Consider the following 25413-nt stretch of genomic DNA (forward strand, 5'->3'; position numbering starts at 1 on the left):
TTTATTGCTTGAATACTTGAAATTTTTTTTTTCATAAATTGTGACCCTAGGCACCTATTTATAGAGTTATGGAAAAGGACTTGGAATCCTATTAGGATACTAATTTATTTAATTATAATCCTACTAGGACTCTAATTAAATAAACTAAATCTTTTAGGATTAGATTTAATCATATGACGAATACCGGTAGCCTTAGGATTCGAGTAACACACTTCGAGTGATACGCTAGCACCGCACGCAGGCCTTACGGCCCACGCACAGCGCCATCCCACTCGTTGCAGCCCATGTCGCAGCTCCGCGGGCGCCAAGGCCATTGTTGGGCCTGGCCTTGCGCTGGGCCTAGTGTGGCTTGGCAGCGTGTGTTTGGGCGCTTGGCTTGCTGGGCGTAGGCCTGGCTTCGTGCTGGGCCTTCGTCTAGCAAGTCTCGTCCGATGCTAATTCGTACGACGCGCTTCCCATTAAATTCCCAATTCTGGAATTCATTTTCGATACGAACAATATTTAATATTTTCGATTCCGGAATTAATTTCCGTTTCGACCAAATATTTAATATTTCCGTTTCCGGAATTATTTTTCGATTCCGATAATATTTCCGATTCTGACAATATTTCCGTTTCCGGTAATATTTCCGATTCCGGCAATATTTCCATTTCCGATAATATTTTCCGATACGTACCATGTTTCCGTTTCCCGCAACATCTACGACTTGGATAATATTTATATTTCCGATACGATCCATATTTCCGTTTCCGGCAATATCATCGTTTCCGGAGTATTCATTTCTTGCCTTTGACGATCTCAGCTCCCACTAAAACCAAGATCCGTCGATTCCGAATATCATAGATGGAGTATTTAATTCCATTAAATACTTGATCCGTTTATGTACTATTTGTGTGACCCTACGGGTTCAGTCAAGAGTAAGCTATGGATTAATATCATTAATTCCACTTGAACTGAAGCGGCCTCTATCTAGGCATTCAGCTCACTTGATCTTACTGAATTATTAACTTGTTGATTAATACTGAACCGCATTTATTAGACTTAAAATTAAATGCATACTTGGACCAAGGGCATTATTTCCTTCAGGGAGTTCAACCGCCCCTTATCCTTGAGCAGCCTTTTGTGTAATTGTTTTGAATGACGCCGTGGGCGTTTTGTAATAACTTTGATGCCTTTTGGCATTTATTTGTGTTGGTTTGTTTGCGCCATGAGCGCATGTATAAACTTTTTGTGCCTTCGTGCACTTGTTTTATTTTGATTCCATTTCAGTTTGTCATTGATTTCTTTAGGAATTCTTTATGGGTCCATTTGATGAACGGGAACCTCAGTGTTTTAGGTGATCAGCCTAATTTGAGGCTCTAATCTAGGCCACTTCTCAGGCCGTCAATCGGTTAGTCTTTTTAGACACCTTCCAAGGAGGAGGCATTATGTTGAATGTCTGCTCTTATTGAGTCTTTTTTTTTTCCGGACGCCTTCCAAGGAGGAGGCGTCATGTTGGATATCTGCTCTTGTTGAGTCTTTTGTGTTTTATGTTATCACATGGTATTTTTAGGGTCGTCGTTTATTTAGTAAATATTGACGCCGCCATTTGGAGTTTGTTTTCTTGGGGTTTTTCCACCCCTTAGTGTTTTTAAAGGGTTTAACTGAGACTTGTATTTGTCTGATAAGAAAACATTTACTAAGTTGCAAGCTAAACTCACCGCGTCTTAGGCGGGAATTTACAGGCCGTTTTGTGGGCCCTAGTACAATAGTTAGGCCGTTTTGTAGGCTCTTGGTACAATAGTTAACCTAATGACATTCTATTTTCAGCCACTTTCCTCAATCTTGACCGTTTCTGTTTTGGCTGGTTTACTCTCCTTGACGGCTAGCAGTTCGTCTTCATGCTTCTTTTTCCTCTGGCTTCGGCAGAATCTTGCTTCCATGTTGACGGGTGTAGACACCTACTTTTGTCCCCATTCCCGCAAGGGAAAGGTTCGATGATGAAAGCATAAAAACTCCACTTGACAACGCATCTCCTATAAAATAAACGAATCTCGATTCCCCATTTCATTCCACCCGAAACCTGCTATTTATGGAAACCTGCTAAAAATAGTAATTGTCGTAAAAGGTAGTTTCTAAAAGTGGCAAGGTCATAAAAGATAGAAACCTGTCAGAATTAGGTGTTGCATTCCAACATAAATCCTAAATGAGATAGAAAACCGCGAGAATCCTATTCCTAATAAGGTTCGGAAATAAGAGTTACGTATTAATTTAAATCCTAACGAGCCTAGAGTTCGTAACGGGCCCAGACGCATTCCGTCACAAATCGATATGCGCTAAGAGACTCAAGTTAAACTCAAACTCTACGGATTTTAGAATCCGAATCTGACTAAACAAAAACTGCCCAGACCCTATTTTCAACGCCTGGCTCTGGGCACCGAAATCTTCGGCGCCCAGTCCTGGGCGCTGAAAATACCTGGGTACGTTTCTTTTCCTAATTCTTTGTGGATTAGAACTCTGCAATTCTATCTTTCCACAAACTCTTCCCTATAAATAGACCCTAGTTTCGACGTGAAACAACACAGAACAACACATAATATATTCTGAGTATTGACTCTAAACCCCTTAGCCTAAGCCTCTCGCTGCGAAACTGTTCACGCGTTCTGTCGCAATCGATCCATAAATCGAACAGAACGTATCCTGTCCCATAATCGAGATTCGTTAAATAATAAAGGAGAAATAGCAAAGTCAAAGTGGTTAGTTTTCTGAGAACCCTGACGCACCTCTCAAGGGTGCGTCGTGATGTGTCCCTTTTCGATGATTTAACTGCTTTCCTCGCCCTTTTTATGAACTGTTAAACTAACCTAATATGATTGTTCTATCACGCCTAATAAATATAATATTTTTGGGAAATCGGATTATCATGCTAGGTCCCTTAATGCTATTTAAATCAGATAATCACGATCGAATTAGTAATATATGTTGCATATTGCTAAAATCAATTTAGATTAGTTTAATAGTTAACGCATGTCCCTTCAATTATTTATGCTGAGCTAGTAAGGATATCCTGCCTCTGGAGTTATCGACGAGCGAATTACTCCTCTCGGTAGTTACAGTCCCCCGAACCCTCAATCTCTACGTTGCGGGTGTATATTGAGAGATCCCCACACCAGGGATCACAAGGGAACCTACGGCCATCGTGGTCAAACATAATTGCACTCCCTTTATGTCACGATAACCGGGTTTTGTCAGTTTTTCTCATTGTCGTTAAAAACTGAATGGTGACTCCTATATTACTAGTCAATTGGGTGTATACTCACAGGAAATCCAATTACACTTGATTGAATAAAAAGAATCGTCACACCCACGAGGGACAGGTCACGCATTAGCCTCGCGCTTTTTCGACCCCCTCACAACGGGTTGAGGGTCGTAAGGTAACAGTCGCTAGCATGTTGTTGGTCTCCATGTATGGTGCCTATTGCCCCATCATTGCACACAAACTTCAAAAGCATCAGATGGGTGACGACTACAGCTTTAATCTTGTTCAAGGTGGGTCGTCCCAAAATGACATTATATGTTGTTAAGTCCTTAACAATCAGGAAGTCCACCTCCATCTTCCGTCCATTTTTCCTATCCCCAATTCGAACCGGCAGAGTGATGACGCCCACAGGGTGTATAATGCTCCCTCCGAAACCAATGATGGGATAGTGAATACTTTCCATGGTTTTGGGCTCATGTGCTAGGCGATTGAGGCATTCCAGGCTCATTATGTCAGACGAGCTTCCTGTGTCTATTAGAATGCGTTTTACTCTCATGTTGGATATCTTGAATTCGACCACAAGAGGATCATCATGCGGAGTGGGTATTCGTCCACCATCCGACTCACATATCTCTATCCGCGGGAATGGATCCAGAGGTGACTTCGCTGACAGCATTACTTGCCCCAAGCGGCGAGCATAATCTTTCTGTCCCCTTATGGTGGGTCCTCCGGTGGCTGGTCCTCCAGATATGACGGCTACAAACCCCCCTTCGTTTTGCTGTCCCTCCGTAAGTGAGGCAGGTGACTTGTTCTTTTTGTATTGATTTTTTCCAAAGCCGTGAGCATTCTTCTGTAAGTAGTTCTTGAGGTGTCCTTTGGAGGCTAGGCCGTCTAGGGCCCTTTTCAAGCTTCTACAGTTCTTAGTTTCATGTCCTATGCCTTCATGGAACTGACAGTATAACTTGGGATCTCGACTCTCAGCAGGAGATTTCATGGGGAAAGACCGTTCAAGGTCAAACCTGGTTCCAACGTCTTTCAGCATTGTGAGGAGGTCTGTGTTATATTCAAAGTACTCCCGTTCTTGTGGACGTTCTCTCTTGTGCCCAGGAGAGTTGGTATCATACTCTTTTGAGAGGGCCCATGTGCCATTTACTCGTGGGGCTTTTCGGTCCATTTTATCTTTCTTTCCTGAGGAGTTTGTTGTTTCTCCAATTCTTCCCTCCTTTGACTCGCTGCATATTTCTGTTGTATGGATAAATGCTTCGGCCTCGTCCAAGACTTCAGCCATAGTCCTCACGCTTTTTTTAACCAGGTCAAACTTAAAGGATCCCTTCTTCAATCCTCTGATAAAATTATCAAAAGAGACGCCATCGGGCAAGTCTGGGATCTGCCCGGCCTCTAAGTTGAAACGCTTCACATAGCTTCTTAGTGATTCATCTTTCCCTTGTTGAATCCGTCCCAAATGCATGTTTGTTTTCCTTTCTTCCTTGTGTGCCATGAACCTTGTGGAGAATAGAGTTTGTAGTTCGTTGAAAGAGGCGATTGACCCTGGGGGCAGTCGTTCAAACCACTTAGACGCCACTCCTTTGAGAGTGGCCGGGAAATATTTGCACCAAGTAGCTTCGTTGGTTCCTTGAACATACATGTGATGGCGGTATGCGACTAAGTGCATATCAGGATCGGTGGTCCCGTCATAGGCTTCAATGGTAGGAGTTTTTACCTTGGGTTCTTTCGGGGCGTTCATGATCTCCTTAGAGAAGGGGGTACTCATATGCCTTAGCGTCAGATTATTAAACCCTTGCTGGATGTGGTAAGTTGGTTCACGGCGGTTGGATAGCAGGCGGGGGCGCATACTTACCCTGTTGGGCGTCATCTGAGTCTGTCCTCGAGTAGAGGGGTAAAATGGAGGATCTTCCATCACAGGGGTGGACCCAGTGTCCGATAGTTCAGATTCAGCTTCATAATGTTCTTGATGCCTTGAGGCGGGCCGGAAGACAGCTGGTGGGCTTCCCCTAGACGGTGGTCGCATGACCTGGTCCCTTCGAGGTAAGGAAGTAGGGGGTCGCGGCCGATTCCCGAGCGCTCAGACACAGGGCTGACTCCCCGGCTAGTTTGTGGACGAGAGCCTTCTCCAGCCCTCCATACATTGGATCTAAGTGGCATTCTGCTTATCCGATTGACGCCTAGGCTGAGGGGTCTCGGTGGAGCCGTCCTCTCGGTGCTGTAGATTAACATATTTTTCCGAATTTCATCTTGCAATGTGGTGCTCATCTGCTGTCGAAAGGTTTGATTCATTTGCTGTTGGAATCCTGCTAAGATCTCGCGTAATGAACCCACCAAGACCGGCAAGTCTAAATTCTCATCTAGCACGGCATCTCGGACGCTGGGGCTTAGATGGCCGCCTGGCGGAGACGCTTCTACCATTGGCTCTTCTTCTACGACCACCTCAGCTTCTTGCACCCGACGTGGTGTGCTTCCTGCATTTGCGATTCGATTGGCTTCTTCCATGTGCCGTCGGCTCCTTTCGAGAGGCCGCCTCTCTTCTCCCTCACCAGCATACTCTCTGTCAGAGTGTAGTTCGGCCATGATACTATACCTCCCCACAGACGGCGCCAAATGTTGTGGGATCTTTTACGGTGATGACGTGTCACGCGTTCCTCGGAGGTATCAAGTATTACCTGGCACGAACTTCTGGCGACCTGCAAAACAAGAATATTCCCGTAGGAATATTCCCTCCGATGCTTAAGTAAGTAAATGCTAGAGAGAGAAGTAATTTGTAGAGAGAGGGCAGAGCAAAGTTAATGCTAAGTTGGTGGGAATTAATTGATTGTCCCGTTTACCTAGGGATCTGCACTATTTATAGTGCTAGGGTTTCTTGGGAGCTGGTCCTGCATTGATTGGATGGTTTCTTAAGATCAGGACACGTGTCTTGCGTAAATACTGGGGGATTGATTTGAGCCTGGCGGGCTATTAGGTGTTTGGGCTTCTTGTAATCAACGGAAATGGGTCCCTTCTGAGTAAGAGGGCCTCAAGACCTTCTGGAGGGCCTTTTAGGCTTTCTTAATGGGCCTTTACGGTTCAGCCTAGGTGGCGTTTATTTTAGGCCACATCAATCATCAACAACCATCATCTTTAATTATGACATTTGATCATCTTCAAAAAAAAATGTCCAACGTATTATTTTTGACCATCTTAAAAAAAAAACAATTGTCCATGATCTTCATCATCTTTGATAATCTTAAAAAAGAAAAGAAAATAATTGTCAATATGTTTATTCATTCATCTTCTTCTTCCTCAACCATACTTCCTCAACCATGCTTTTGAGTTTATGCATTATAAAATTAATGTACACTATAAATCTTATAACTTACATTAGCATAATATAGTTAGATGTCGGTTTTTTAAAGTCTCCATTGATGTTATTTGATGTTTTGTATTCTTCCATTGATCTTGTTTGAAGCTTTGAATTCTTCCATTAACGTTATTTGAAGAACTCATATGATTTGTGACGGAAAGACAATACTAACCCTAAATATATTTCTCTTATTCTTTTTATTTTTGCCGAAAATTAAAACAATTATTATGCTATCTAAATATGATAATGATGGCTTACTTTAATTTCGGAATACATATTAATATTGATAATAATTTAACCTTCGGTATTTTGTATAGCATAATTGTTTTTGTAAAAATCGACTATTTAGGTGGTTTTTATTTCATTAATAAAAAAAATTAATTTATTTTATATTTTTTAATTCGGTAATTTTTTAAATTTTCGCAATATTTTAAAAGTTGTAAATCTTGCTAATTTCTGAACACTAGTCGCTTGGCCGCGCGCGATGCGCGCGGTATTCTTAGGAAAAATTATGTTGGCGATAACATCTGTGAAATTTTCTATGCGTCTTAGTGTAAAAATATGAACAAATGACAATATGCTAAAAAGCTTCAGAACCGTTGATATGTCACCTTATCTGACTAAATTAAAACAAGTTTGCATATTAGACAAAAATAAATTAACCATAATCAAAGGATGCAATAAACTTTTCCATCTTTTTAACATCTATGGTTTATACTTCAGATGAGCTGAACTTGTTCTTCAACTTGCGAAGATCTCTTGAACTCAAACCAAAAGCCTTTTATAGAAGCTCTTCCTTGATATCAGACCCAAAAGCAGTAGATGGGATTCTCATCAAGCCGGGATTCTGGCTGTCGAAACTTCCCAAAATAGATGCAGAAGACTCACCAACATTCATCTGGAAATGCAATATTCCCCTAGGAAAGGCCATCAACTCACCTTTCTCAATCATCTTAGCAAAAATTCTACCCTAACTGTCAACAAATCCAGAATATATACTTCCCTCAAGCACATAAGCGACTTCTGTAGCTCTCGGATGGTAATGTGGAACATTAACACCACCTACACCAAAATCAGCTTGAACCATCGACAATCTCAAGGTGTTTAGCCCAGGGAAGACGTTTCCGTTAACAGGTTTCGATGTGATGCCGCTGTTTGTCAAGTTCCCTGCCACCTTTATTCCCGTGAATACAAAGTCTTCCACTGTTGCATTCGTGTTCATGCAAGCCGGATAACCGGCTTTCGTTCTTGATATGCAGAAGTCTTTGATCGGATCAGGGTCAGAAGCGCAGATAAAATAAGAATTATATTGGATGGATATGACTAACAGAAATACAAACGGAATATCCATTCCCCCCCCCCCCCTCGGATTCTTAGATGAAAATTAACAACAACAACAACAAAGCCTTTTTCCCAAAATCTTTTGGGTCTTAGATGAAAATTAACAACTATAGATAATGATTGAAGCTCTAATGAAATGTCTAACTCTTTATAAGCACTTAAAATAAAAGTCAGTTTACTAATCAATGTTTCTTACCAACGAGTCAATAACTTTAGTAGGTGAAAGAGCAATAACAAATAATATGAATCCATCTCCCAGGTGCTATACACAAAGGTCCACTGACCTCTTCATCGCAGAAATTTCTACTACCAGCCATTCACAAATAAAATGTAGCCAATTTAAAAACATAATTTTAAAAGGTAGATAATTTGAGCAAATGTTAAAATATACCTTCAAAAAGAGTGAATCTCTCATTGATTTCAAGGAGCTTAAAGGCACTTTGAGCTCTCCATTACCTATTAACAAAAACAAGATTGAAAAGGGAAATATTTTCAATCACTCGTGCTTTTCGAAAGACAAAACAGACATCCAACATTAATAGGAAATGAGTCGCAAATATTGAAATAGATGCAAACCAACAAAACATAAACTACCCTGCCGATATTATAGGTGTATAAAAGCATATTGAAGCCATGGTATGCCAAGCTAGAGCTTTAGTAATCAATTAAGCTCAAGCTCCTAGTAGTATCATGGTAGCTGAACTCATGCTTGAGAAAGCCACTGCTTTATGATTAAATTTCCTTTTTTTTCTTTCTACACACACAATCTTACAAGTCATGGAATCTCTCAAGTGAGGCTAACCCAAACACAACACAAGCAGTTAAAACAACATATTGGTTCATTATCAGAAAGGGAACTAACAGAAACATACATAAATACAAAAAAGTTCAACGACTCAAATAGCCAATCGATACAAACATTTGCATTTAGGTTCTTTCCAACAATCTGACAAAACCATACTACACATCAAATAAATAAGGTACTCTGGCAGATTTATCCATCATCTTAATCAAACTGGACAAAAACATAATTTTAGGCCTTCAGTGATTTCTCAATTGCGTCAACGCCCTACAGAAGTATTAATTTGCAAAAGTAAAATTGGCTTTGGCCAATTAGTCCATTAACTTCGAATAAATTACATAGTATTCACGGAAATAGATCATAAAAAAATAATACATTTGACACTAAAATCAACATAAGTTATTTGAATTTACCATCACTCCAAACTGAAACTGAAATCTAAACCACTGGCATTACTATCGAGCCTACAAAATAACAAAACTAACAAGCCTAAGGACATTGTCATTTCGGATCGATTTCATTAATGATTTATTCAATTGATAAAGAAGCTAGCCTATCAATTTCATGAACCCTCCCCCCAAACACTTTTATGCTCAAACAAATCAGTAGAGAATTGTAGGGAAATGAAAATAAAAGAATGGAGTACCTCTAGCTTTTTCCCATCAGGAAAAGTCTGCCAAGTTGGTATCATCTTAACAATGTGATCGATCACCAACACATAGCAACCTCCATAATTGCCGATTATCGTTGCTAGAAATCAAAATCCAAAGTAAATTAGAAACAATTAACAAACCATATAATATACACACTGGATGCAATAGAGAAGGTTATTATTAAGAGTAGTATACCGCATAAATTAGTACTCCGTATTTTCATTGGAAACAACTAATGCAGTAGAAACCAAGAAACCCCTTTCCCTCTTACTAACATATCTTCTCCAAGCAACAACTTTGCAAACCTCTCTTTCATCATCTCCACCTCTGACACATTTCAACAAGCATCTATAATGTAACGTCAAATACCAAAATAAGAATATAAAAATTCACACAATTAACCAAATTAAAGCCCCAAAAAAAACAAATGAACCCAAATATTAAAACTAACCGGGAAATTTCAAATTATGCTTCTTCAGCTCAAAATCATCAGCTAAAACAGGCTTCTGTGACCCGAAAACAATGACCTCTTCGAAAATTGCAGCTTTTTTAATCGGCCAACCCAGAAGAGGAGGAGAAGCTGAGGATTTCTTTCCTAAATTAATTAGTAAGTAAAACCCAATTCAATTCAGAATAAACAATTCAAGCAATTCAAACAAATACCCACAAAACCAATTCCCAAAATCAACATCACGAACCAATCAAATCAATAAAAGAAATCGAAAATCAAATGAAACCCCAAATCTAAATACAAACATATACCCAGAACATATACCCAAATTTCATGTAGATGAATGATAAAATACCCATAAAAACAGAAATTAGACGTTGATTAATAATTATAACAGACAGATGAGCCATGTGAATAAAAGCGTCTAAACAAAAGATTTTTAAAAATTACCTTGAAGGTGAGACTCATCAGTGTTATAGGATTGCTTTTGCGCCTTTTTCTTGGAAGTTTTCTCTTCTTAGCACCTGATGGCATGATAATTTCAAGCAGAATTTTAACTTTTTGCAATTCTAGAAATTGACAATTGAGGCAAAATAGAGAGAAAATTTACCAGAACATTAATCAATCTATTAAAAGGAAGTAATAGTCGTTGCTTGAATCCTTGCATGAATCAGTCTCCCATGGCGGAGGATTCGAGGAGAGAGAATAGCAGATGATGTACGAATGAGAGTAGAGGAAAGAGACTGAGAGACAGAGAACGAGCAGAGTGTACTGTAAGTTGTAAAACAATAGGAAACGAATCGTTTCATTTTACTGTAGATAAGCTACAGTAGACTTACTCCTACTTTTTAAAGAGTAAAGATTATAATTAGGCTGTAAAAGAATCATATCTTAACATATTGTCTTTCATTCAAAAATATCTTAAATCTTTTCCTCAAATAGAGATTAGAGACTGGTAAATAAAAAAAATGGATGTAAATTTTAAGTTACGGAGTTTTTCTTTTAAAAAACAACAAATTTAGTTATTTGTAATTTCATTAGTTCTTTATATTTTATTAAGTTTTATAAATTTGGAAGTATTTTAATTACGGTATTTTACAATTGTTTCTTTCTAATCTTTCCCTAAAAAAAAGTAAATTATAATTTTTTTAATAATTTAAAATTAAAATAACGTTGATTTCCATAAAAACAAAATAAAATATATCATTGGTTTGTAATTTTGTATAGTCAATAACTATCCTAATCACTAGCCTAAAATTTAGCCATAACTTTGGCTTACCCATAGTACTATCAAGAAGTTAGGTAATATTCTCTAAAAAAAAATGTACGTCATTGAAAGAAAAAAAATCTGATATTAAATTTTCAATTAATTTTTTTATTAAATCGTATAAGATCAGATTAAACAAAGACTATGGATAAATTAATATGGTGGTACAATAATTTAAAATGGAGAATTCACAACAACAAAAAAAGTGCTTCTGAATTTCTTTTCTTAGGGAAATACAAAAAAAAAAAAAAAGAGTCTAAATACAACTAACTATTATGAAATTCAATAATAATAATAAAAATTATTATGGAATACTAAGTTGTGTAACTTTTTTATGAAATTTTAATTTCCCAAAAATAAATGAATTATAATTTGGTAAAATTTATCTGATGAAAATATATTCTGCTAAAATTAATGTTTGAGAGAAAGATAATTATGTTTTGATTTTTTTATATGTTTTTTGTTTTTTTTGACATTCAGGAAAAGTACAAGAAAGAAAAAAACTAAACTAAAACCAAACTAATCAGGCTCTCTAGAAAAAGTAGCATGAGAAAATCCCTCTTGAATTGCATTCCTTGCTCGATCATGCGCCTCCAATTTTTTTATATTTTATGATTGATATTTGTTATGTAACTATTACTTTTTAAATTTTCTATTTTCTCATTCTTTAAAACAATAAAAATTTATTAATTAAAAAACTTCAATAATTACCTAACTATAAACTCATAAAAGTTACATGAATTTTAAATTTACTGAAATTTAAGAACAAAATAATTATTAACTAATGTACAGAAACATTGATTCTGTAAAAAGTTGTCAAAATTTTAAAATTATCGGAATTAATATGCATTAACCAAATTAAAAACATTGCTAAATTAATAAACATCTTCAAAAACAAGAAGATATTGTTTTATAGATTAATTCGAAAAAAGATAATATCTTAGACGACATTAGATTTGTAAATAAAATTACTTAATGATTGTTTTTGAAATATAATTTTAAATAGAAAATATATCTCTATTCTATAAGGGAAGAGCTGAGGGCTTTTCGGTAATAACACTTTTCGTGTCCCCGGTTTAAAAGACTAAAATACCCTCTTACCTTTCACAATTAAATCTGATTATTTTTTATTTTAAAAACTGATTATTTTTTATTTTAAAAACTGATTAATTATTGATTTTAAAAACTGAAAATCAAAACAAATCAGTAACTCTTGGGGCAATTAATTGTTTAAACGCCAATTTCACATTCAATCAGGAATTATATTCAATCAGGAAAGAGCAGTAAAGGCCTTAACAAAATGCCTAAAATCAAGGAGCATTAAACACCTCCATAATTTCACAACTGAATTCAATTACAAAACGCCTAATTGCAAAACGCCTAAAATCAAAGAGCAGTAAAGGGCTTCCATAATTTCGCAACTTAATTCATTACAAAACGCCTAAAATTAAAGGCTATAAAATCCAATCATTTCCCACAAACAAGTAACAATTGGACAAACTAATACAACTCACTGAAAATCTCGAAATAATTTCCATGGCCGAGGGAGATCCAACGGCTACTCTTCAGCAATCTACTTCGACAACAAAAAAGGAGCAGAAGGAATGATAATCCAACACCTTAATCAGAAGATAATATCACTTTTCTTAGCTTGAACAGCTTCAAAATTACTTCAATTTGAAGAAATACTCCGTAGTTAGAAGAATCGAGATGATTCTAGAGATTTCCATTGACGATCGGCGACTTAGATGAGTGGAGGTACATGGAGAGGAGATTTTCACTGGTTGCATAGAGATGAAACAGGGAGGAGGAAAAGAGGATCGCGTTTAAAAAGGAAGAAAGAGGAGGCAAGAGTATGCATGAGAGGCGGAGAATCAAAGGGGATCAAGTTAGATGAATTAGGGATTTAGCCATTTAGGTATTTGATATTTTTTTTGGTATTGAAAGAATAAAAGGCTTCTTTTTTGCTTTGGTGTAGGGGTGGACGGGTGGGCTCTTTCACCCCATCAATAAAATATTTTTTTTCTTTTTTGACAACGCATCTCCTATAAAATAACGAATCTCAATTCCCCTTTTCATTTCACCCGAAACCTGCTATTTATAGAAACCTCCTATTTATGGAAACCTGCTAAAAATAGTAACTGCCGTAATGGGTAGTGGCAAGTCATAAAAGATAGAAACCTGTCAGAATTAGGTGTTGCACTCCAACATAAATCCTAAATGAGATAGAAATTGCGAGAGAATCCTGTTCCTAATACAATTCGAAAATAAGAGTTACGTATTAATTAAAATCCTAACGAGCCTAGAGTTCGTAACGGGCCCAGATGCATTCCATTATAAAATTAATACGCACCAAAAGACTCGATTAAGTCTCATACACTCCGGATTCTAAGAGTCCGAATCTGACAAAGAAACGGCCCAGACCCTATTTTCAACGCCTGGCTCTGGGCGCCGAAATCTTCGGCGCCTGGCTCTGGGCGCCGAAATCTTCGGCGCCCATCCCTGGGCGCTGAAATTACCTGGGACGTGTTCTTTCCTAATTCCTCGTGGATTAGAGTTCTACAATTCTATCTTTCCACGAACTCTTTTCTATAAATATAGCCCCAAGTTCGACGTGAAAGGAACACACAATTCATATTATGAGTATTGACTCCAACCCCTAAGCCTAAGCCTCACGCTGCGAAATTGATCACGCGTTCTGTCGCAATCGATCCAAAAATCGAACAGAACGTATCCTGTCCCGTGGTTTGAGATTCGTTAAATAAAAGGAGAAATAGCAAAGTCAAAGTGGTTAGTTTTCTGAGAACCGTGACGCACCTCTCAAGGGTGCGTTGTAATGTGTCCCTTTTCCATGATTTAATTGCTTTCCCCGCCCTTTTATAAACTGTTAAACTAATTAAATCTGATTGTTCTATCACGCTTAATAAAGGTAATATTTTTGGGAAATTGGATTATCATGCTTGGTCCCTTAATACAATCTAAATTAGATAATCGCGCTCGATCTAGTATTACATGTTGCATATTATTAAAATCAACTCAGATTAGTTTAATAGTTAACGCATGTCCCTTCAATTATTTATGCTGAGCTAGTAAGGATATCCTGCCTCTGGAGTTATCGAAAAGCGAGTACTCCTCTCGGTAGTTACAGTCCCCCGAACCCTCAATCTCTACCTTGCGGGTGTATGTTGAGAGATCCCCACACCAGGGATCACAAGGGAACCTACGGCCGTCGTGGTCAAACATAATTGCACTCCCTTTATGTCACGATAACCGGGTTTTGTCAGTTTTTCTCATTGTCGGTAAAAACTGAATGGTGACTCCTATATTACTAGTCAATTGGGTGTAAACTCACAGGAAATCCAATTACACTTGATTTGACAAAAAGAAACGTCACACCCACTAGGGACGAGGTCACGCATTAGCCTCGTGCTTTTTCGACCCCCTCATAATGGCGACTTCACTGGGGATAGTGAAGGAAATACTCGTGCTTGTAGGTAATCAAAATAGCCGAAGGGTGAAACGATCCTACCCCGCGTTTATTTCCCCATCAAGTTGGGACGACCTGAAAATCAGCGTATTAATGTGAACGGGCAGAACCGCATAACGAATCTTGGCTCCCTTGGGATGTTTCATCTCGAGAGTTGGGACTAAGGATACCCATCGCCAACCGGGGGGTGCATACGCTTCGAATGTTGTCCACTCGGCACTTTCACTAGTAGTACACCCGTCCCAAACCCAATCGCTCGCCCATTAGGTCCCTCTCATTGGTGCATGCTGTTAGGTTATGATACATATGACAATTCATAAATCATGCGGAAAAACCATTTAGCCAGGAATACATATTATTTACACATAATCATATAGCATAGTTTAGATGCATACTCTTTGTTGCGTGCCTTCCCTAGCTGCGCCCGAACCGAACAAGAACAAGTCTTTAGGACTCCAAGTGTCGTCCCTCCGTAGATAGTCCACAGTACGTCCGGATCCGCCTTAAGATTGACCAACTAGAATCGCCCTTTTAAGGTACTAAAGATTTCGGCACTTTTGAGCAAGGAATGTGTCTGAATTTTTCTCTCAAAAACTCACTTTGAATACTTGAAAACTTGTTATAAATTGTGAACCCAGGCCACATATTTATAGGGGTATGGAAAGAGAATTGGAATCGAATTAGGATACGAATTAATTAAATTAGAATCACAATAAAACTCTTATTTAATTAATTTATCAAATAGAATTAGGAATTTAATCATTAAACGAATCCTGTACGTTTTAGGTTTCGTATGTGAACACAAACACCCACGCACGCACAGCAGCCCACGAGGGGCGTCATGCGCGCGCGCGCACAGCCCGAGCATCGCAGCCCACGACTGCCGCAGCCTTGGGCGCGCGCTGGGCCTGCCTTGCGGTGGGCCTGGCGCAGCCTTGGGCTGGCGTGTTGTGGCGCGCGTTTCCCTTGCTGGACGTGGGCCTGGCTTCGTGCTGGGCCTTCGTCTAGCAAGCTCGTCCGATGCTAATTCGTACGACGCGCTTCCGATTAATTTTCCGATTCCGGAATTCATTTCCGATACGAACAATATTTAACATTTCCGATTCCGGAATTAATTTCCGTTTCGAACAAATATTTAATATTTCCGTTTCCGGAATTATTTTCCGATTCCGATAATATTTCCGATTCAGACAATATTTCCGTTTCCGGCAATATTTCCGATTCCGGCAATATTTCCATTTCCGATAATATTTTCCGATACGTACCATATTTCCGTTTCCGGTAACATCTACGACTTGGATAATATTAATATTTCCGATACGATCCATATTTCCCTTTCCGGCAATATCATCGTTTCCGGAGTATTCATTTCTTGCCTGTGACGATCTCAGCTCCCACTGAAACCAAGATCCGTCGATTCCGAATATCCATAGATGGAGTATTTAATGCCATTAAATACCTTATCCGTTTACGTACTATTTGTGTGACCCTACGGGTTCAGTCAAGAGTAAGCTGTGGATTAATATCATTAATTCCACTTGAACTGAAGCGGCCTCTAGCTAGGCATTCAGCTCACTTGATCTCACTGAATTATTAACTTGTTAATTAATACTGAACCGCATTTATTAGACTTAACATTGAATGCATACTTGGACCAAGGGAATTATTTCCTTCAGTCTCCCACTTGTCCTTAGGGACAAGTGTGCATTTCCTAATTCCTTTGTCGCTCGATGCTTGCTCTTGAACATAAGGTAAGAGTTGTCATCCTTATTATGTCCAGAGGTGTTCCTCGGTTTCAGAGTTCAACTGATCAAATAAACAGATAATCATAGCCTATGATTCATCCGAGCACGGCCATGCATTTCACAGTTTCTAGCTCTCCGAGTGGCCTTGTACAACTTTTAAGCATCTCATCCCGATTTATGGGAGGACAATCCCAATCTTGCGATCTTGAGATTAGACTTCGTTTGATAGGTGATTACCTGAGCGTTGCCTTTATAGCCGCCTTTTACGGTGCGACGGTTGGTCAACGTCAAAGCAACCAGTTCTCAAACAAGTAATCTCAAATCACTCAGGTATTGAGGATTTAGTGTCTAATAATTTTAATGAAATTTACTTATGACAGATTTTCATCTCTTACAGTAAAGTTTCATAGGTCTTGTCCGATACTAGTCTTCCCAAAGTAAGTATCTATGCAAATGATTATGACATTGCCATGTCCACATAGTTCAAGAAACAGAACTACTAGTCATCTTGCATTCTAGTCGTCTAACATTTTCTATGCGTCCATTTTTATAGAAAACTCCGACTAGGGACCTTTTTCAACCTTTGACATTCAAGTTCACTTGATAGACATTTCTTAGTCACAGGACTGGTCCTGACAGTCTATCTTGAATATATCGTCAAATTGAAGGGACTCATCATTTAATAAACCACAAATTAAATGGAAAAATGAATTCTCTTCATTTATTGTGAATGATTAACCAATAACGTTTTACAAAGATGTAAACTCTAAAACTTTAAAACATTAAACAGAGACATCAAAGCCATTCTCCAATATGCTTGATTCCCATAGCTGCAGTGTGCGAGTTGTGCTTCGCCTGCGGCAGAGGTTTAGTCAATGGATCTGATATGTTGTCATCAGTTCCAATTTTGCTTATCTCGACTTCTTTTCTTTCAACGAACTCTCGTAGAAGGTGAAATCTACGAAGTACATGCTTGACTCTCTGGTGGTGTCTAGGCTCCTTTGCCTGTGCAATAGCTCCGTTATTATCACAATACAGGGTTATTATCACAATGGAGGGGACTACACCAAGTTCACCTATGAACTTCCTTAGCCATATAGCTTCCTTTGCTGCTTCATGTGCAGCAATGTACTCCGCTTCAGTTGTAGAATCCACAATGGTGCTTTGCTTAGCACTTTTCCAGCTTACTGATCCTCCGTTGAGGCAGAAGACAAACCCAGACTGTGATCTGAAATCATCTTTGTCGGTTTGGAAACTTGCGTCCATATAGCCTTTCACAATTAATTCATCATCTCCACCATAGACCAGGAAGTCATCTTTGTGCCTTTTCAGGTACTTCAGAATATTCTTGGCAGCAGTCCAATGCGCCTCTCCTGGGTCTGACTGGTATCTGCTCGTAGCACTGAGTGCGTACGCAACATCCGGGCGTGTACATATCATAGCATACATTATTGAACCAATCAATGATGCATATGGAATCCCATTCATTCGTCTACGCTCATCAAGTGTTTTTGGGCACTGAGTCTTGCTTAGAGTCATTCCATGAGACATGGGTAGGTAGCCTCGCTTGGAGTCCTCCATCTTGAACCTATCAAGCACCTTATTGATATAAGTGCTCTGACTAAGTCCAATCATCCTTTTAGATCTATCTCTGTAAATCTTGATGCCCAATATGTACTGTGCTTCTCCTAGATCCTTCATCGAAAAACATTTCCCAAGCCAAATCTTGACAGAGTTCAACATAGAAATGTCATTTCCGATAAGTAATATGTCGTCGACATATAGTACTAGAAAAGCAATTTTGCTCCCACTGACCTTCTTGTATACACAAGATTCGTCTGCGTTCTTGATGAAACCAAAGTCACTGACTGCTTCATCAAAACGTATATTCCAGCTCCTTGATGCCTGCTTCAATCCGTAGATTGATTTCTTTAGCTTGCATACCTTTTTAGCATTCTTTGGATCCTCAAAACCCTCAGGCTGTGTCATAAAAACAGTTTCTGTTAAAACGCCGTTTAAGAAAGAGGTTTTGACATCCATCTGCCATATTTCGTAGTCGTAATATGCAGCGATTGCTAACATTATCTGAATAGACTTTAGCATTGCAACTGGTGAAAAGGTTTCATCGTAATCCACACCGTGGACTTGCCTGTAACCTTTTGCAACCAATCTAGCTTTGAAAACTTCAAGTTTTCCATCCTTGTCCTTTTTCAGTTTGAAAACCCATTTGCTTCCTATGGCTTGGTAGCCATCTGGCAAATCGACCAAATCCCATACTTGGTTTTCAGACATGGAGTCTAATTCAGATTGCATGGCTTCATGCCATTGCTTGGATCTAGGGCTCGTCATAGCTTGTTTGTAAGTCGCAGGTTCATCACTTTCAAGTAATAGAACGTCATAGCTTTCGTTCGTCAAAATACTTAAGTACCTTTCCGGTTGAGATCTATATCTCTGCGATCTACGCGGGGTTACATTTCTAGATTGACCATGATTCTCACCAGATACTTCTAAAGATCTCTGAGTTTCATCCTGAATGTCATCTTGAGCATTCTCTAATTTTGTTGTTCGACTCGAATTTCTTCGAGGTCTACTTTTCTCCCACTTGTCATTTTGGAAATGTGATTCTTTTCCAAAAAGATACCATCTCGAGCAACAAACACCTTGTTCTCAGATGTATTGTAGAAGTAATAACCCTTTGTTTCCTTTGGATAGCCCACAAGGATACATTTGTTAGATTTTGGATGAAGTTTGTCTGAAATTAATCGTTTGACGTATACTTCACATCCCCAAATCTTAAGAGAAGACACATTTGGAGGCTTTCCAAACCATAACTCATATGGAGTCTTTTCAACAGCTTTAGACGGAGCTCTATTTATAGTGAGTGCAGCTGTATTTAGTGCATGTCCCCAAAATTCTATTGGAAGTTCGGCCTGACCCATCATAGATATAACCATGTCTAGCAAGGTTCTGTTCCTTCGTTCCGACACACCGTTCCATTGTGGTGTTCCAGGAGGAGTCAATTCTGATAGAATTCCACAATCTTTCAGATGGTCATCAAATTCATAGCTCAGGTATTCACCGCCTCTATCAGACCGCAGTGCCTTAATCTTCTTGCCTAATTGATTCTCTACTTCACTCTGAAATTCCTTGAATTTGTCAAAGGATTCAGACTTATGCTTCATTAGGTAGACATAACCATATCTACTGAAGTCATCAGTGAAAGTGATAAAGTAGCTGAAACCACCTCTAGCATTTGTACTCATTGGTCCACATACATCTGTATGGATTAAACCCAATAGTTCAGTTGCTCTTTCTCCAACTTTAGAGAAAGGTTGCTTTGTCATTTTGCCAAGTAAACATGATTCGCACTTACCATAATCCTCTAAGTTAAATGGTTCTAGAATTCCTTCCTTTTGAAGTCTTTCCATGCGTTTCAAGTTAATATGGCCTAATCGACAATGCCATAGATAGGTGAGATCTGAATCATCCTTTTTGGCCTTTTTGGTATTTATGTTATAAACTTGTTTGTCGTGATCTAATAAATAAAGTCCGTTGACTAATCTAGCAGATCCATAAAACATCTCTTTAAAATAAAACGAACAACTATTGTCTTTTATTAAAAAGGAAAATCCCTTAGCATCTAAGCAAGAAACAGAAATGATGTTTTTAGTAAGACTTGGAACATGGAAACACTCTTCCAGTTCCAATACTAGCCCAGAGGGCAACGACAAATAATAAGTTCCTACAGCTAATGCAGCAATCCGTGCTCCATTTCCCACTCGTAGGTCGACTTCACCCTTGCTTAACCTTATACTTCTTCTTAGTCCCTGTGGATTGGAACATAAGTGTGAGCCACAACCTGTATCTAATACCCAAGAATTTGAATTAGCAAGTATACAATCTATAACGAAAATACCTGAAGATGGAACGACTGTTCCGTTCTTCTGATCTTCCTTTAGCTTCAAGCAATCTCTCTTCCAATGCCCCTTCTTCTTGCAGTAGAAGCATTCGAATTCAGAAGTGGGTTGACTGACCTTCCTCTTTTCAGACTTGGCGCCAATTTGCATAGTTGGGCTGGCCTTGTTGCCACCTTTCTTAGCATTCCTCTTCTTTCCAGATTTCTTGAACTTGCCCCACGCACCATAAGCACATCTTGCTTATCACTTTTGAGCGTCTTTTCAGCGGTCTTTAGCATACCGTGAAGCTCAGTGAGCGTTTTTTCCAGACTATTCATAATGTAGTTCAGCTTGAACTGATCATACCCGCTATGAAGAGAATGGAGGATGGTGTCTACAGCCATTTCCTAAGAGAACTGCTGATCCAGCCGACTCATATTCTCAATGAGTCCAATCATTTTGAGAACATGTGGACTTACGGGCTCACCTTTCTTAAGCTTGGTGTCAAGAATTTGCCTATGGGTCTCGAACCTTTCGACTCGAGCCAGATCTTGGAACATGTGCTTTAACTCACTGATGATCGTGAAAGCATCTGAGTTGATGAACGTTTTCTGCAGATCTGCACCCATGGTTGCAAGCATTAGACATTTCACATCCTTGTTGGCATTAATCCAACGATTGAGGGCTGCCTGAGTGACCCCTTCGCCTGCGACTTCAGGCATCGCCTCTTCCAGGACATACTCCTTTCCTTCCTGCATAAGAACTATTTGCAAGTTCCTTTGCCAATCAAGGAAGTTTTTCCCGTTCAACTTCTCCTTTTTGAGAATTGATCGAATGTTGAATGAATTTTTGTTTGCCATAATTAAAACTACAATTGAAAAAGCATAAACAAATAAATAATCATTCACAGTTTCTCTTAATAAACTTAAATTCTAGCATACATGCATAATTTAATGTTCATTAAGCATTTTATTCAAGTTATGTGTTCCGGCAGGTGTGAATAAAATGATTCCAAGATCCTAAAACCCATTGAAGAATTAAGCACTTTATGTATTTAGACTCAATTCTAAAATATTTTATGTAAGCAAAAGCATTTTGCTAATAGTCTAGAAACTACTCTTGGTTGATAGGTACGTCTAAGAACTTATTAGGTAAACCTATCGATTTTGCCACGAAATAAAAGGACTCCTTACTTATATCGTTGAGTTTCACCAAAACTAACATGTACTCACAATTATTTGTGTACCTTACCCCTTTGGGATCAATAAGTAACACCTCGCTGAGCGTAATCTATTACTAGATTGATGTAAAGGTTATCCAAGTAGGTGTTATTTTGGCATGGAACCTTTTAACTCAATTTTTAAGTTTGGAACTTAAGGCTCTTACTATGTTGGTTAGATTTTAAGTGAACAAAAATCCTTAATCATGCAACATAATCAAGCTTCGATCTCATGCATATTTAAGACATATTTAAAAGCAATAAATAACTTAAAGCATGCATAAGATAAATGTGATCTAGTATGGCCCGACTTCATCTTGAAGCTTTAACTTCAAAGTCCGTCTTGAAAATGGATGGAAACTTCGCCTTGAATTTCACCGTGGGAGGCTCCATTTTCTTCAAACAGGATCAGCTATAATTAAACTAATTACAACTATTTGATGGTACGCAGACCATATTTGAATTCAAAAACAAATTTGGTGCATTAGACCAATTACATTCAAATTAATGGTAAGCAGACCATATTTTCTATCCTATTTGGGCCATACTAGTCACTTCATAACCTGCAAAACAATACATATAGAATATATACCATTTACCCATTCATTATCATGAATGGCCCACATAATTGGTTAGTAAAAACACATTGTATGCATCACATAAATATTTGCAGCAATTAATCAAGGGTACCAATAATCTACCAATTATTCAGTCCTTATTAATTCTAATCAAGTTGTTTTAACCTTAAAGGATTTGTAGACCTAATCAAGAGTTTATGACTAAAATTGCTCCCACTTAAACTAATAAATTCATATCCTTTACTAATTTTAAACATAAAAATGTATTTCTAGTCTAACCGAAAACATACAAATTTAATTAAAATTTAAAGCTCATATAAATTTATAATTGAATCCATTTTATTTAATTTATTTTTCAGTTGAATTAAATGAATTTAAATTAATTCAAGGTTTAATTTTAGTAAAATAATTAGTATAAATAAAATTTATAATAATTATAATATTCAAAATTAAAATCCGAGAAAACAATTTAAATTATTAATTTTAAAATTAATTAAAATTATTTCCGAACTGAAAATCTCAAATTAAATTCAAAACGCGTCAATCGTAACACGACGAGGCACTTGGGCTTGCGCCCAAGCCCCATCGAGTCATGAGGCAGCCGCGCCCCATCGACTGATCGCTAGGCGCGCACGAGCAGGCCTCACGCATCGCAGCCATGCTAGGCCACGCTGCGCGTAGCCCGCATAGCACGACGCTACTACTTTGCTCGTTGGGCGAGGCAGCGCGCGCTGTGGCACACGCCACGCCCTCCGCCCATCGCCCATTGAATCGCACACGCCCAGCTCCCTTGCTTCGCGCGCGCGCCTCTTGCTTGTTGCTCGTTGCATTCGTACCGCATGGGCGACGAGCTCCCTTGCTCGTCGTCGCATGCCCACACTACACAACACCCCTTAAGGGTAACACGTAGCTTCCTTTGCTTTGTGCGTGCAACATTTATGAGCGTTTTCATAAAAATTTAAAAAATTTAATTTAAAATTAACGACAAATTAATAAATCATATTAATTTCATAATTTTAGGGGGAAAAATTGAAAATTTATTAATCAATTAATTTCCGATTAACATGGATTCAAATCTAGGTCATAAAAATTTAAAATTTAACATAAATTAACAATTTTTATGGTGGATTTTAATCATGGATACCTAATTAAATTATTAATTAATTATGAAAAACAAATCAATTCTAAATTATTCGAATTTCAACAAATTAATCATAATTACAAATTAGGTTGTATAATTAACAAGTCTAGGCATTCATAATTGTTAAACATATACTATAGGTCAATCAAAAACTCAAGATTTATCAACAAGAATCGCAAATACTTAATTTAACATCTTAAATTTACAAACTTTTGCGTTCCAAAAACTTAAACCTCCGAAAAGTCATAGTTAGGCTTCGAATTTGGGAATTCTGGGTTCGGCCGAAAATTGATATTTTTGTCAAAATTTTAGAATACCTTTTGCATGCGAAATTGACACAAAAATCACTCGATTTGGTTGAGTAACGAATATTCTGCCGAAAAACTGCGTACATATAATTAAATAAACGCAATTTGCAATTAATTACGAAAACTAATCACCCCTTTAATTCCTTGCAAATTTGTAAAATTGAACCATGTTCATGCAATTTAGATTATGAAAATAATAAGAGGCTCGTGATACCACTGTTAGGTTATGATACATATGAATAAACATAAATCATGCGGAAAAACCATAATGCCAGGAAACATATTATTAACACATAATCATTTAGCATAATTCAGATGCATACACTTTGTAGCGTGCCCTCCCTAGCTGCGCCCGAACCGAACAAGAACATGTCTTTAAGACTCCAAGTGTCGTCCCTCCGTAGATAGTCCACAGCACGTCCGGATCCGCCTTAAGATTGACCAACTAGAATCACCCTTAAGGTACTATATATTTTCGGCTAATAGGGCAAGAATATGACTGATTCTTCTACTTAAAAATCTTAGCTTTTTATTGTTTGAATACTTGAATTTGTTTTTTTTCATAAATTGTGACCCTAGGCACCTATTTATAGAGTTATGGAAAAGGACTTGGAATCCTATTAGGATACTAATTTATTTAATTATAATCCTACTAGGACTAATTAAATAAACTAAATCTTTTAGGATTAGATTTAACCATATGACGAATCCCGGTAGCCTTAGGATTCGAGTAACACACTTCGAGTGATACGCCAGCACCGCACGCAGGCCTTACGGCCCACGAACAGCGCCAGCCCACTCGTCGCAGCCCATGTCGCAGCTCCGCGCGCGCCAAGGCCATTGTTGAGCCTGGCCTTGCGCTGGGCCTGGCGTGGCTTGGCAGCGTGTGTTTGGGCGCTTGGCTTGCTGGACGTAGGCCTGGCTTCGTGCTGGGCCTTCGTGTAGCAAGTCTCCTCCGATACTAATTCGTACGACGCACTTCCGATTAAATTCTCGATTCCTGAATTCGTTTCCGATACGAACAATATTTAATATTTTCGATTCCGGAATTATTTTCCACCGGAATTATTTTCCGATTCCGATAATATTTCCGATTCTGACAATATTTCCGTTTCCGGTAATATTTCCGATTCCGACAATATTTCCATTTCCGATAATATTTTCCGATACGTACCATGTTTCCGTTTCCGGCAACATCTACGACTTGGATAATATTTATATTTCCGATACGATCCATATTTCCGTTTCCGGCAATATCATCGTTTCCGGAGTATTCATTTCTTGCCTTTGACGATCTCAGCTCCCACTGAAACCAAGATCCGTCGATTCCGAATATCATAGATGGAGTATTTAATTCCATTAAATACTTGATCTGTTTACGTACTATTTTTGTGACCCTACGGGTTCAGTCAAGAGTAAGCTGTGGATTAATATCATTAATTCCACTTGAACTGAATCGGCCTCTAGCTAGGCATTCAGCTCACTTGATCTTACTGAATTATTAACTTGTTAATTAATACTGAACCGCATTTATTAGACTTAACATTAAATGCATACTTGGACCAAGGGCATTATTTCCTTCATTTCGTGCATTACATTACTTAAGTTGAAAGGTTTTTCACTCAAACTATTTGATATAATATATGTAAAACCATAAGCCTATTTGCTCGTTTCCATAACATTTTGATATAACATTATCATAACCAGATAATCGAATAAGCTACGAAATACTAGATGATTATGCTCGTTTGAAATTTATTCGCTCAAGGGAAATCATTTTGATACTTTTATTTAGTAACTCCTAATTGACAAGTAGGGAATCCCAAAGTATAAATTTATTTATTTAACTAAGGGTAACAATAGAGTTAATTGGAAGTGCATAGAAAGAAAAAAAATCCCTGAAAATCACAATGCTCTTCGTTCATCATCATT

At 38.2% G+C, this 25413-nt stretch overlaps 1 protein-coding gene and 1 long non-coding RNA gene across 4 annotated transcripts; both read right to left on the reverse strand.

Annotated features, from left to right (window-relative positions):
* Nucleotides 1–3389: 3389 nt before the first annotated feature.
* On the reverse strand, nt 3390–5267 carry LOC110777438 (uncharacterized). The gene has a single exon (XM_021982044.2). It carries the CDS (start codon nt 5265–5267, stop codon nt 3390–3392), a length of 1878 nt encoding a protein of 625 aa, XP_021837736.2.
* Nucleotides 5268–7204: 1937 nt separating this feature from the next.
* LOC110777448 (uncharacterized) lies at nt 7205–10580 on the reverse strand. Of its 3 annotated transcripts, none has more exons than XR_008919930.1 (7): nt 10451–10580; nt 10291–10364; nt 9841–9969; nt 9585–9737; nt 9383–9486; nt 8326–8390; nt 7205–7856 (listed from the first exon to the last, which is right to left on the reverse strand). It is a non-coding gene; the product is annotated as an uncharacterized lncRNA (long non-coding RNA). The 3 variants fall into 3 exon arrangements; XR_008919931.1 differs by having other exon boundaries at nt 9585–9716; nt 9841–9984; XR_008919929.1 differs by having other exon boundaries at nt 9841–9984.
* Nucleotides 10581–25413: the final 14833 nt, after the last annotated feature.

The sequence above is a fragment of the Spinacia oleracea genome, chromosome 4 (assembly GCF_020520425.1).
Source record: "Spinacia oleracea cultivar Varoflay chromosome 4, BTI_SOV_V1, whole genome shotgun sequence".
NCBI lineage: Eukaryota > Viridiplantae > Streptophyta > Magnoliopsida > Caryophyllales > Amaranthaceae > Spinacia > Spinacia oleracea.